Source organism: Acyrthosiphon pisum, chromosome X, assembly GCF_005508785.2.
Source record: "Acyrthosiphon pisum isolate AL4f chromosome X, pea_aphid_22Mar2018_4r6ur, whole genome shotgun sequence".
NCBI lineage: Eukaryota > Metazoa > Arthropoda > Insecta > Hemiptera > Aphididae > Acyrthosiphon > Acyrthosiphon pisum.
The window spans coordinates 73171628-73187758 of record NC_042493.1 but is presented as its reverse complement, the minus strand read 5'-3'; the positions used below and the strand labels follow the sequence as shown (position 1 = coordinate 73187758).

The 16131-nt window shown below is 30.8% G+C and overlaps 1 protein-coding gene across 1 annotated transcript in view; it reads left to right on the top strand.

Moving 5' to 3' along the window:
- LOC100167052 (nephrin) overlaps window positions 1-16131 on the top strand; it is a 48592-nt gene that overhangs the window by 25533 nt on the left and 6928 nt on the right. The window contains exons 6-13 of the mRNA XM_001942934.5: window positions 1284-1437; window positions 1910-2046; window positions 4691-4990; window positions 5944-6080; window positions 7122-7275; window positions 10001-10306; window positions 15005-15274; window positions 15693-15974. Coding sequence (XP_001942969.2) covers window positions 1284-1437; window positions 1910-2046; window positions 4691-4990; window positions 5944-6080; window positions 7122-7275; window positions 10001-10306; window positions 15005-15274; window positions 15693-15974 — 1740 coding nt within the window. The remainder of the gene's footprint in view (window positions 1-1283; window positions 1438-1909; window positions 2047-4690; window positions 4991-5943; window positions 6081-7121; window positions 7276-10000; window positions 10307-15004; window positions 15275-15692; window positions 15975-16131) is intronic.

Sequence of the window (16131 nt, the reverse complement as noted above, 5' to 3'; positions counted from 1 at the left end):
CATTATAATAGTTCACAATTATCGTGAGACCTCAACCAATTTTTAATTTTTTTTGCGAACCAAAAGTGTGCATAATATTATGTTGTTTTTTTGTTTCGTCACATTTACATAATTAATAAAAGGAGATTTGCATTAATTGTTTATGTTCGATATTCCTTGAAATAAAGACATAACTAATCTAACCTTAGCTAATACCTATCAATAACAATAGTTGTGTTTGAATACATCATAAATAACATTTATAAACAATTAAGACTTATTTTAATTTTACTAAAAATGAAAAAATAAACCAAACATAAATCGTTATTTGCTCCGACTTCTTGGGTTTTATACTATACCGCTATTTTATATGAATAAAAGTAATGAAATACATTTCTTGGATAATCACCAGCAATATATAGGTAACTAAAACACGCAGTTAACAAATGCGTTATATATATAAGACGATTCTGTAAAACTTTTTCCAAAATGTGATATTTTTATTTTGAAAAATAGACATTTTAGGTACTATCATGTGTTTAAATTCACATTCATTATATGAAATAATAAAACGTGAGACTATTATAGGGACTTGCAAACGAGGCATGTTTTTTTTTTTACCTGAACCAATACAATAACGTTTTAATATAACATTATGTGAATTGTGGAATACAATTTGTTAATCTAAAATTAATCGTTCTAAATTATCCAAGGAATATATGTAGCACATAATATATTGAACATTTTATGAAAAATTAACCTAACTAAAACGTAAAATATACAAGTACTTACCTATTAATAGTAAAAATTAAACTGCATTATGCTGAACATAAATTTATAGCAAACAAACTTTTCGTACACAAATACCAAACGTTTATAATAGTAATAATTAATAAAGAACAGTCAATAAAGGACCTGCGACCGTCCAACTATAATCTATTTGCATTTAACAAATATCGCGAGGCAGGTACATAACAATAACGTTGTTATAACTTATAAATTATTTACTTGAACGAACTTTTAGCGTTCTTAAAATATAAGGGTTACTGCAGCAACAGTTGAACTGAATAGTGGGCTGCAGTTGTTCAACTGAACGATAGATTGCAATTTATAAATAACGCGCTAAATATTATTTGATAATTTCAATGTTTTATTTACCAAACAATAATATACTGTAACAGTTTATAGCTCTAAAACTAATTATTGCAAAGTATCAGATACTTTATTATGTAATATATATATATTTTATAGTATTTTATATTGAAATATTAAAATACAAAATACGTGAAATGTAATTTACTTAGATCCACCGGGAGTTCCTCACATCGAAGGATACACAGAAGGCGATATTTTGGAAAAAGGGCAACATGTGTCGCTACGTTGCGTATCGAGAAATGGAAATCCACCATCACAACTTGCGTGGTTCAAAAACGGCCAATTGATTCATAACGACTACAGGTACATTATCCACACATTTCAATTCGTTATTATTTCAAAATTGTATTTTGTTTAGTAGTTTGATTTATTACATCCAAATCGCATAACCTACGATAAAATATTTTTCGCCGTACCTTTAATGCGCGTCACTATTATTAGGTATCTACCTACCTCCACCGCACAATTTGATACGAAGCGGATATTATTTGCATTTCTCAGCGGTGGTTCTTTTCGCATAAATATATTCAGTTACATACTTCGGTTATATTTTGTATGCACTACAGACAATACATTATCGAATAAATGTTTATACATATTTATATTATAATATAATTTAGACACATTATTCTTTCATCCAATCATCCTATCTCGGAAACATTATTGTTGTAGTTATACGACTAGAGTGTTCCTATTAACTGTGTACATAATATTATAACATTTTTATGTGTGTATAGTTTTCTTGAATAATAATCACGTCTAACACAAATTTCAGTACAACGGAAAAAGTGTCGGAGAGCACGTACTCATTCATAGCTAATGTTTCGGACAACAGCGCAAGATTTCGCTGTGAAGCAAAAAACTCAATTAGCCCACTTCCTCAATATGCTGACGTTGTACTCTCAGTGTCATGTAAGTGTTATTTTTTTCATTTCCAGTGTAATTAAAATCTGTGTTGGTTGAGCTCAATGCATGTACACACTATATGTTATACATGCCATGTTTATTTTACCTCAAATTATGTGAATGAATTCATATTTTGTTGTGCATCAATGAGTAGAATATTGATATTGAAGTGCATTTTATGCGGGGGGGGGGGGAGGGCTATCGGTGTGTCTCTTTCATCTAGTGGCGATGTTTTCACAAACAAATTATTGTTCTTGATCGTATCAATAGTTAATTAATATTATTGCTGTTATCGGAATTTCCAAAATTTAACGATAAGAGGATACCACGATAATATATTCAATCAACTGGTTTGGATTTATTAAAATATAATATACATAACATAGTGATGTCGAAGTTTAAGTTCCAGTTATCACACATCAATTTATAAACAAAGAAAATTAACTATATTACTTTCAACCTCAAAAAAAAATTAACATCTATTTCATTTCTTGTTTTACGTTTTGATTATTATAAAAAAATAACATAGAGTTATAAAAAAAACAAAAAGATAAATCTTTGGTTTGAAAAATAGTTTGTACTTTTGTATTTATAAGTGTATGTGTTTAGGGAGAACAGTGAGTTATTGTGTTCCTCTCGGTATTTTTAGATAAAGTGCAATTTTAAAATTACTATAATATTAATTTTTGATTGAGCTTCGTATTACACTCCATATTTTAAATGTGTGGTGAACCTACTTTTGTGTAACTAACACAAATTATACGCAAAATAGCAACTTGAGTATTCGTCCATTTTAATAGTTATTTTATCGCATAAGATTTTTAAACCGTTCATGGCTCTTAAATTAATAAGGGCGAAAATTAAGACTTCCGCAAGAGACCTAAATAATATCTATAGATACGTCGATTCGCGATATCCGACAATACTCCTTGTACATGTATCCTAAATATTATGTTACATATTATATATCCAAATAGTAACTTGATGTTGGCTGTTGTTCAGATTAAATTTAATAAGTATATGTGCAAGCAATAACGTTTACTTTGTCTCATTAGTCGGTGCACTATGGAATATTGCACCAAACTGCAGCAGCCATTTAACTGCGATTATGAATTTGATTTCTGTTTTCTTATTACCAACGCGTATAATATAGGTATTATGTAAGAAATAGTTAAAATATTTTATTAACTCAATATAAATTATAAATTATTTAAATAAACATGAATTACATAGGTAGCTATAATAATGCTTTAAGCTATTATTCTAACACGTATTCTAGAACATAATATTATAGGCTTTTTTTCAAATGCATATTTTTATGTTTTTAAAGCGTGATGTAAAATCCTAGTAGTGATTATGTACTGCGTGTACCATTAGCGTATTTTTTTCAGTTAATTTAGATTCGTTTATTTTTTAATATAAAATTAGTAAAAGCAGTTAACATTTTTTTATCTATCTAATACAATATTATTTCTAATAAAAACATCTTTATCGATGGAATAAAATGCACCAATAAAAGTATATTGTTGAAGCATAAAACGTTAATTTATTTCTTATTTCAATAAATTTGTTTCCTACAGTAAGTTCAATATTACTATTTATAATTAAAATGTATAATTTGATATTTGGTTTGTATTATCTCGAAATACGCACCATAGTATAATATAATTAAATAATATAATTATTAATTAGTGAGATATTTGTTTTTAGCTATACATCTCCTTGGTTTTGTTATTCTGAAATATTGCTTGATTACTAATGGAAGTAATAAATACATACATAACGTCATTCTTATCAAAAGTATGATTTCTTGTTTTGGAATATCCATCTATTAAATATTAATATTAGTATGTTGACTATAATTTTCGGATGGCAGTTAGAAATCGTAAAGCTGTTGATTTTTGTTCATCACCTAAAATCGCAGACTTCTGGATACACAGATAATGTCCATCTAATGTAGTGCCAGCTGACTTTAGAAGTTCAATATATTGTTATTATTTCAAGTGATTTTGTGCTTTTAATGTATGTTATCATGAGCGAGGACGAGTCCATTGTATTAGTGATGGCGTTCTATCACTTCAATTTTAAAGCTCATGCTCGTGTAAGTAAAAGTCTTCAACTCACTGGATTCACGCGCATGAACAGGCGATAGTTTTCCCAATGGGGGTAGTCTACTATTATAAAAAACCATTGACCTCTAGTAATATGATAAAAAAAATCACTAAACATATTTGAATTCTTCATTATGTTCACGTGAGGTTGATATTTAAACATTATGGAGCGTTTACATATATTTTTTTTTTACTTACATCTATGCTACCAAGTTTGAATTATTATAAAATTCATATTAGTTTAAAAATCAAATTTAGTCATTGATAAATAAATACAATTTATTTTAAGAAATATCCGTATTAGTATGGTTTTTTGGTTTGGGCAAAAACCTGATGATATCCAAATGCGTAAGAAATACGATTTGTAATACCGGATGTGTTGATATAATATTTACGTTGTGCAAGTATAATGAGTGGGTGTCTGGTATTGGGAGGTATTACGATAGTGGTAATCAATCAATTCATTTAATTATTAATATCGATATGTTAACATAACCCACCTAATACATAACTTAAATCTCAACATGGCGCACGCGCAGTCGGCCCGAATCACGTCCGTATCAGGGGACCAGATGAAGCTAAACAAGGAGAAATGATAACCCTAAGCTGCGAGACCGGCCGCAGCAATCCAGCGGCGCTAATAAAATGGACGGTGGCCGGTGAACTGGAAGAAAACAGTACGTCCACTAATGTGCCAGCCTCGCAGTCCAGCTGGATAACCAAATCCAACGTGTCGTTTGTCGTACCGACCGGACAGAGCTACGTTGTGGCTACGTGCCAGTCCATCAGTAACAGCGTGTTCGATAAAGTCATCGACACGCATAAAATCAGCATACTTCGTGAGTACAGTTTTATATCGCATTTGTATTATTTATTAGGAATACGGCGTTTAGAAATATGACTCGCTTACGTGTCTCGTTTTGCCGGAGTCATTAGTGAACCGGTGGTTGATACGCTTTAATACTATTATTATATTATTATTATGTTTTGGCGCATGTGTGTTGGTGAAACGAAAACACATTTGTTAATAATACGAGTAATCCGACGTATAATAGCGCGGCCAGATGTGGAGTAAATGTTAAAACAAACGGATATGTATGTACAAATATGTCATAATCAAAGATTGTGTAGTGAAGTCACACGTATATTGAATTACACGCTCAAATGGTCTAGAGCAATACTCCTAGATATTAAATATCCGTTGACCTATTAATTTCATCCGTCAAAAATCAGTATACAAATATCATATATCCAGGTGCCGTGAATTAAACTTATCGGAGTACCTATACCGTAATTAGTACCCGAGTCGAGTATAAGACATCTCAAACGCATCGCTTTTCAACAAATCCATATAGTTATTATTTACCGGTAGTCGAAAATATATATAATTTTATGTACCAATATTTCTGTAGAATATTATTTATTTTCTTTTTCACGAATCCTATCGTGTTTCTGAATGTTTTAATGACAAACAAATCGCACGAACGTTTTATAGCGAGTCATCTTTGATATCTATACGAAATGATTTTAAAAAAACCTGAGTTAGGTACCTATATATATATTATTATAGTATAGGTATTTTTTTATTGAAAGATCGATTCAATACAATTATTTCTGTTAAATTTCTGGAAGATTTAAAAGAAAAAGACACGCGAACGTTTTTCAACAAAATATATAGAATAAGTCCAGCAGAGGGTTTTATATTAACGAGAGTCCGTAATTTTAACGGAAGTTTTATACACGTTAAATATTATCATAATAATAAACTGTTATATTTTTTCCAACGTTTCAGACCCGCCCGGAGCGCCGATCATAATCGACCACTCGTCTGGTAATCCAATTCCATCGGGAAACGTCCACAAAATATCTTGTCTGTCTACTGGCGGCAATCCACTGGCTTCGGTCGCATGGTTTAAAAACGATAAAAAGGTACAGTGTGATATTAAATTAATTTAAATTAGTTACCGTCATAACCGTTAATAATTTTTGAATTGTAATTTGTTACATATATCATTCGAGTATTATTCACATATTATTTTGTGTGAGTGCGTATATGAATATATTATAATATTATAGTCGGACAATCAGAGTACATATAACTGTGAAATTGTATTCATACCATTAATAATAAAATACTATTGTAACTGATTTAGAAGAAAAAAATTCGTGGTAGAAGGTACAACATAAATACTACGAGTCGGGAAAAAAATCTATTTCATCAATTAATTGAATAAATTATTACTTCATAATATTATTATAATGCTTTATCGAAACGTCTGTCATCGACTATTAAGCATTCTGTACAGGGACATTCATACATATTATTATGTTACAATATTATTGTGAAATCGAATAAAAGACAATGATTCTTTATCGTAATTATATTTACAAAAAGCATTGCCATTGGATGAAAATAATAAAAGTTCTAAGATCAAATTTGAACCAACGGAACAAAATTATATTCTTGATCTGGTCGTAACTTTAATAACTGTAAAATATATGGTTAGGTTACACGAGGTAATATCTTATTAAAACGTCAAACAGTTTGACGCATTGAAATTTATAATATTAACGAATACTAATTAATGTTATAAATAGGATAAACAGGATTAAAATTTTTCAATCGGAGATAAATTTGAAATATAATATAAGATCATAATATCTATGAATAAATCAAAATCTACCCACAACGCTCAAACCAATACAATTGAAAATATTGTATATTGATTTTATAAAATTGTATTAAATTAACAATACAATGATAGATATATAATATTATGTGTTACAATTATTTCTAACGTCATAAAAATTATTTGACATATTATGTCGACGTAAAAAAAAAATGTAAGAGATTTAATAATATATTATTATACTATAAAGACTCAATAATATAATATATTATGTATGATATTGTTTATATGGGAGGTATATACCAGAAAATGTTAAATTTTATTGTGTTTGATTCTTTAGGTACATTCAATTGTAACAACTGGGGAAAATTCGGTTTCAGCTGAATTGGCATTCGTGGTCAATTATACGGATAATGATGCAACTTATAAATGTGAAGTGACTCATCCGGCTTTAACAGTGCCTTTGATGAAAACCCAGAAACTCAAAGTACTATGTAAGAGAAGTACATTTACACTAAGATAATATTATATTATAACATGTTATTACCAAAACAAACTTAATATTTATATTAATGCGTTAATAATAATAAAAAAAAAAAAAAAACAAAAATCATTCGTCGGTAAGATTGAGTTGATGGGAAAATGTTTAGTTAGATCACAACGCGGAAAAATATGTTAAGACTCGAGAGCATGGTAAATATTGAATTACGATAATGTTTCTCGGATGTAATTATATTTATGTTTTCCGAATATTTAGCATAAAATAATTGAAAGTTGACGTACTGCACGCATAGTTAATTGCGACGTTCTATTAACAATAAGTAATTATAAATTATAATTATAATTTTTAACACGCACTGATGGCGTTAATAAGGTACCAAACGTTTCGGCGTCCGTTGCAGTTTTTCGCAACACCACCGGAAAATCGGACTTTGAGAAAGAAAAAAATAGCAATCGCTTTTACAATATTGTCCCCAAACGCACGTTTGTCGAGAAAAATACTCGTTGGCGACGTAGGTAGGTACCTATATACAGCTTATTCGCCTCGTTTTGAATGTACAACGCGACGGTCGCGGGACCGCCCACTTGCGAAATTAAATTTAAATAACAAAAGCAGAAAAACGTTCGGTTATAATATAATAATAATAATATGTATTATAATAGTCGTCGCACTATTATACCTACTATATTATAATAATAATATAATGCGGGAAAAACAAATCACGCGGACCGATTCGATCTATACGACTATAGTAAGTGGACTGATGCAGTCTGTCCGTATGGTGGTAGGCAGTTGTAGTTGTAGGACTCGTATCCCGTTTCGGCGTCTTTACATAATTATTTTAATATAATAATATGTCATCCAGACGATTACCTAAGTGCGCGCACACCCAATCTCGAGGAGTCGCGTCCGGTGCGCGGCTCTCGAACGAACACAACACTGTTTAGGTGTACCTACGGATATTGTGTGTGCACACACACACACACACACACAAATACAAACACAAGTCGCTGGTCGAGTGCGCCTACTGTTTGGTCTATATTATAGAATTGGAGTTGCACTCGTCCGATCACGCGAAACGACATAATAATAATAATAATAATAATAATATATTGTATAGATTATCGAGATCGTAATAATATTATCGCGCGAAAGCGGAAAGCGCCCACTCCCGGCCACTTATATATATATGTGTGTGTACCTCGTCGCAAACCAGCACGTGGGGGTTATATCTGTTTGCAGCCACCGCTTTCCACGGCGGCGGCGGCACCCACTCGCACACCTCGCCGACTTGTCGAAATCTTCGTCGATATTAAAATAATAATAATATTATTCAGTCGAACAACTACTACAACGCTGTAGAGCAATAATAGTTATATTATTATTACTATCGTCATCGTAAAAATTACGAAACGTTATGGTATACTATAATAATTATTCTCGGTAGGTAGGTTCTAAGTCCACGCGACGGTTATTGCTGTTGCACGTCATAATAATAATGATAATAATATTACTGCAGTGACGGAAACGTTTACGCATAGTTTTTGGATAACGGGAAGACAGGACGTTTAAAAACCAATAAAAAAAAATCAATATTTAATCGCATTATTACTTTTTATTAGTTATTATGCACCTGCATTGCACAACAGGCCGAAGCAGTATTAACGTAAACGCGTCCTAATCTATACAGAACCGCTGTGGTATCCCTACCGGTAGCGGTACCACCAGACATTTCCTTATAATAGTGGTGGGATGGTCCATTAATGTGTTATATATTATTTTTGCGTTGCGCTTATTTTTATTATATATTATTATTATTACGATTTATATTAATACTGAATACAATTTAACGGGTTGGTGTTGTGGCTCGTTTCGCAGGTTAACTCAAAATGCGAATATTTATTATGTGTTTAACTCCCATATACATATTATACACACACACACACATCTACCTACCCTGTTATTGGACAGGACCGTTATGATTATTTTTCAGCGTAACGTTTGACAAAGTTAATATTATTGTACTGTATAAAGTTGATATTTTTGAGCCGCAAAAAATAAATCTTTTTATGCCAACCGACACTTTAGTCATTATAAGTTGATTTTACATTTACTCTATACAAGGAAATGTAAAAAAAAATACGTATGAATTATGTTTGGATAATAATGATTTTACTTCAGAGTTCAAAATACTTTTTGAAAATTAATTTTTAAGATGAAATAAATTTAATATGCACATGACGTATAATACATACGAGTTACTCCTAATTTGTATTCATTTAAAGTAGTAATATTGTGTAAGATATTATATTTGTAATTTATATTTCATTTTTTATATGAATTCATATTAATTATTGTCTTCATACCTGTTAGTGTTTCATATTTCTAGATTTAGAAATTTCGAACTGTTGCATATTTTATAAAAACAATGTTACGTGTGGTTTATATCGTGTGTTGTGCAAATTTGTAACAGACCTAAAACTATCATTTTTTAATTGGGCATCACTACAGGAGCATAATAAGATGTTAATCGGTTTTTGAATTTTAAATTTTATTCGATTGGGTATTTGATAAAATTGAAAATTTTTTTTTTATTATTATTATAAGAAACACTCAAAAAAATACTTCTTCACAAAACAACATTATAACCGTGCACATAGTATTATAAGGGTAGCACAATATGGATAATGGATGTCATATTTTATTATTTCGTATAGTCTTACCCGATCACCTGAACATCAAACACGACCCGGTGCACCTGAAACCTGGCGATCAGGCTACGCTCACGTGCGAGGCGACTTCTAGCAATCCGGCGTTAAAGATGAGCTGGTGGCACCAAGGCGTGCCGGTCTCTGAGGGCATAAACAGCTACACCAAGCCCGGGCTGCACGGCGGCAAGCTGTCTACCATACAGATGACCTTCAACGTGACCCCCGAAGTGGACGGCAGTTTATACATGTGCCAAGGCTCCAATCCACTGATGTCCAAGAATATACACAAAGAGGTCACGCTCGACGTTTACCGTAAGTGATTAAAATATAAGTACATTAATTTAACAGTAGCGCCATGTGAGTTTTGTGAGCTGTCAACACGTCTCGAGGAGGATAATAATTATTGTTTCCGCGATTGGACCACTATAATTCATCATAGTGAATATTATACGCCTAGCTATATCTACGCGCATTTTATTCAGCGGCGCATGCGTGCTGGGGGTTTAAGGGTTGTTATTGTTTAATAGTTAATTGAATTTAAAATATGAACTTTTTTCGTCGTCAGCCGTTTGGATTTTGGTATACATAATATAAATACACAGAAAACTCTCGTTACGTAGGTACGTAACTCAAGCGAAACCAAAAAAAGTTCGAAATATCGTGTTTTATTGTAATGGCAATTATTATTATTTCAAGGGGATTTAAATTGGGTAGGTACGAGATTTCGAACAATTCGAGATATATAATATAAGATATATAATTGGTGTATTGCTAAAATGTACATTTAATATTCAAGATTTTTAAAGGATCTGATTTACTGAAAACTAGTATTTTCCCGGCCGTAGGTAGTTAATCATTATTTTTAGTGATAAAGACATTATATTGTATTAATAAATGGGTACACTTATCTAGGTATATTGTATATATCTAATAATTGTATTAAAAAAAAAAAAAAAATTATCTGGAAGGTTGGACGTATGTGTGGTCACTGGTCATGAATAGGTATGATGCATAATGTATTTGTACTTTTAACTATTTACGCACATATTCGATATGTTTGTAAATTGTATGGCTGGAAAGTTAGACGCAGAAAAAACAGGGGTACAAATGTACACTTAACCCCAATGGCAACCTACCCCCCCCCCCCCACGCTCAAATGGCACCACATAAAATAATATTATATAGCCGCGGTGATTCATAATATTATTATAATATTACAATGCGTAACATTGTGAGAATAGCTAGTACGACGACGTGAATACACACGATAAACTAGAGTAGGTAAGCTACTATACTAGTATAACTGGTATTATAATTAAATCGGTGTACCTACAATAATTGTTGTCAAATTCTCCAGATTCAGCGTAAAATATGAATCCAAAGATAATAATATTACGATGAACAAAAACAAGACGCAGCTCCGGACTTCGTCTTTGGATAGGGTAGATTTTTTTATGTTCAAAATAAAAATAATCGTTTTTAAAAAGATTTAAATTTATAATAAACGCGACTCTTACGTATCCCATTAACCTGCCGGGTTTTTGCCATCGTCATTATATTTTTTTTTCCTGCAAATATATTTTGTGTAGACTCACTAAAATATATTTTAATGTTCGACAACTTGTACTAGGCAGAAGGTATTGCACGGATTGCACGCAATGTCTTTTTAAAATATGTTCTGCTCGTTTTTTTTTTCCAAAGTGGAACTAGTATATTTTTCTTTTTTTAATTTGACATAAAATCTGCACTTTGCATTTCAAAGTACTTACAACATTCAGCAAACAGGTAGAACTAAAAACTGCTGTTCATCAATTCATAATCAAAATAACGACTATAACTACTGTAAATATTATAGTGATCAAATAACCAAAGATTCAAATAAAAATAATAATTCTTCAGTCGCGCTAACAATCAACATTTAGAGAATACTTCCATAAGCAGAGTGTTTTTATTTAAAGACAGTGGCCTGGTATGGCCCGGTGGTTGGGTTCAGTCACAAACATGTTCTGAAGTCAATCATAAGTCATTGTCACTAGTTCTCGGATGGGTGACCGCCTAGGGTTTAGTGACAAAACCTCACCACATATACACGAATTCTAACCAACCGTCCCCTCCCCCACAGTTAAATACCTATAAAATAACCTTCAGTCTAATGACCATAGCTAATGAAGTCTTAACTCAATAAAAATTTAAAAATTAAATTAAATATTATGAAACGTCCAATAGCTAAATGAAATGATAAAATTAAATTATATTCTTACCGCAATATTTTATTGGCTGGTGTCTGATATCTAAGACACTATTCTTGAATGTTTTTTTCATAATATTTTACGAATCTTACAACTATGACATTCGTACCTAAACAAATTTGAAAGAAGTAAACTCGAGACGATAGTAAACTCTGTCTGGTACTGATTTCGTTTTTATAATTTTTAATGACTTAACATTCTGGTTGAAGTAGGATCCGTTTCAAATAATTACCCAACATCTCAGTGGTGATCGTATATGTGGGGTGGATTTCCAGGTTCAACTTGCCTATAATATTCTGAGAATTTGAGCGGAGTTGTAAATGTATTGGTTTTACGATGATGTGGGTGTTTTCGATTCTGAGCAAAGTGATGTATGTATTGATTTTACAGTGTGTGTTTATATATTTTGTGCGTATGTGTACACAGTTTATAGTATAAAAAATGCTTTGATTTTCAACTCCAATATATATTTTCTGGTAGGAAAGTGAATCTGGTTGGTAATTTTAGAAGGTCAAAATTTTAAATTCACAGTGTTTTGCTTAATAATTAAGATAAACAAAAAAAATTAGGTATAAACTGCATTTTGTACGCAAATTTAACCCAAATCGATTTTTATTTTGTCGTCTAAAATAAATTTTAGATTATTCTTAGAAATATAGACTGACCCACCGTTTCTGCTGAGAAACGTTTTTCGTGTGCGATAATTTGTCATTTAATTCAAATCAAACACAAAAATTACAATTCCCAATGATCTTTTTAATAGCAAAGTACGTGTTAATCCAAATATACAACAAATTGAGTTGTCCATTTTTTTTTTAATTGGTGAATACTGATCGCTTTTTGATCATTGCAATTTTAAAATTTAAGGGTTTGTAGCTAGGTGTACAATGTTTTATTCAAACTTAAACAGTTTAATATTATTTTTCTACAAACAAAAGTCTAAACACTCTCTTGCCACCATAATATCACATGTCACGATGTTTGATACTGCGCTTCACAGATCACTGCACCGAATTTACTACCTATTCCAATTTCACCCGAAATAATCCATGATCGAATCGTGGACGATGATAACAATAATATTAATATGATTCGATCAAACACGTATCGTACCATATTGTCAACAACTGTTGATAACGACATTAAGTGCCTTTTTTATTGTATTTTACTTATTAGTAGTTTTATATTATAGTTTTTTTTTAAAATATTTACATTAATAGTGAACCATGTCTAGACCACATAATAATAATACTTTAATAATATTATATTCGATTTCTTCAATCTCCACTTGCGATTTTATTCTAGTTACGACTGACGATTATTTTAAATGTATCGATGATACATTGATTATTGACCTTCTATAAATAATATATTTTTCTACCTTGTGTAAATAGATAATAGATGACGACATTTAAGTTATTATTAGTTTAATAGTATATTGGTTTTAAACTTAAATCCTTCTTTAGAAATCGATTTAAAGACGTATACATAATAATATGTTTGTATACTGAATCCTAAGCGTGCTACTTACATCACTTATTCGAGGGACCAATTCCATGTCACTTTTATCAATCATGAATCGTGGCCTGTCTATGTGAGCCAATTCGGATGCCCAAACCGTTTTATTAGTAACCGAAAATAAAAAAAAACCCCACCCGATTACTACGTGACTTACGGGGGATTTTATATATACGCTGTAGCGGACAAATTTACTTATCTACAATAATAATATACTATATTATTATTTGTATCAGGATTTAAGGGAACGACTCACGTCGACCTCGATCACAGTGAAATGTATCATTTTCATTCGAAATCTAAATTGTGGTTACTATTATCTATTTCGCGTGGGCTCTCGTCTGCGTAGTTTCTATTATTAATATAACTCACATCCAAAACGGCAAAGACGAAATTTATTGTTGCATAGTTCTATTATATAGGTACGCACAATTATTAAATTGAAACATGTGTAACGATAATGTGTCTATACGCACAAGACTCCCTAGTTTTTAAAAAATACTATATCCTCTCTATAGTTATTTAAAACATTTTTTTTCCTAAGCATTTTCGGAAATTTATATTTGTATATCATTCAATTAACTATAATTTGTTTTTAAAACCCCTTAGGTTTTCTGCATTCTCTATTTTTATAATTTATTTACCGGCTTCGATAATATTGTTAGCTTACTACCTTCATTTGCTCGATTTTCTCTTTTTATTATTTTTAATTTACGTACTATGACGATGAACGAGTGTAAAACCCTTTTTCACTGTTAAAAGTTTGACCTAAATTTTTTCTGAATCTGTATTGAGCATTTAAATAAATCGGATTTTTTAAATACTTTTGATGTTATACCTACTGTTTTTAGTAGCATAATAATTTTACCAAATAAATATCAGACGATGAATGCCAATTTTTCCAAAAGAAAAAAGAACGATATTACTCTTGATAGTTTTTCCATTACCTACCCATAATATATATCTAATGTTTTTTTCACATTTTATTTATTATTTGGCATTGGCTAAAAAAATAAGCCAAAGGAAAAAAATAATAATAATAATAACAGTAAATTTCGTTCAATTATATTTCCATCAGAATATTTGACATACCTACCCATACGCATATGCCATATATATATTATTATTATTGTTACCCTATCGAAATATTATTGTATTCCGTGAATGTTTAAATCACAACGATAAAAAAAAATATATCATGTAAAGGAATTGCTATGAAAATATTTAAATAATTATTTTACAGACAAACCAACTTTTGATTCGTATCCCGACTCAATGACGTATACAGAAGGGGATAACGTATTCGTCACGCTGCAGGCAAAAGGACGGCCTTCGCAGATCACTTATAAGTGGTTCAAAAACAACAAACTGTTGTATTCGTTACACAACCGACGGGTACAAGATTCCAATATAAATTTCACGGGTATATTCCGCGACGACGCTGGAAATTACACCTGCGAGGCGAGAAATACAGAAGGGTTTTCAACCTTTTCGTTTATCATATTAGTGAAACGTAAGAATTTTTGATGATAACTAATTATGATTAAGATTTAAAAAAAAAAATTGTTCAAAACATTTTGATTTGATTTTGTGTCCGATCAATGCGAATTGTATTTCAAAGCTATCTGAGTTCCTAATCTAAGCATATTATATTATTATGATTTAGTTATATTTGTATTTCATGTCGGCAATAATATAATCATTTTTATTATACTATATGATATTTTATCATTATCAGTATTATATTACACCACAATTTTTTTTAAACTCACTTTTAAATCTTACTCAATACAATAATTTATCTGTTTTAGTGAGGCGGTTTTTTCTTTTATATTCATTACTATAAATAAATAACTTATGTCGACACATGGAATTCGTTTTGTATAGGTACTAACCTATTTTCTAAATCGAATTTATGCTTTTTTTTCTAGATCGAGCAACTATTACAAATACTTCAAGTGGCGTCATTGTAAGGGAGGGACACGATGCTCAGCTTTGGTGTCGAATAGATGGTTTTCCGTTAGGTCCGGATCACATAAGCTGGACGCGTCCAAATTTTTTCTTTGATGAACGTACCTCAATATTACTTAAGAACACTACTTCATACTTAACTATTTTAAATGCAACACAATTTGATAGTGGGCTATTCTATTGTGTCGTTAACAATGGTATAGGGAACGAATCATCGCATTCTGTTATGTTGATTGTGGAGCGTAAGTATTGCCTTTTTTAAAAAAACACTTTTGAACTATAACACTATATCATCATTTTATAATTAACTTGCATATTTCATAAAAATAATTCAATAAACCATACACTAAGAAAACAAAATGCCCGTATTACATATAGATATATGCAATTGTATATTAT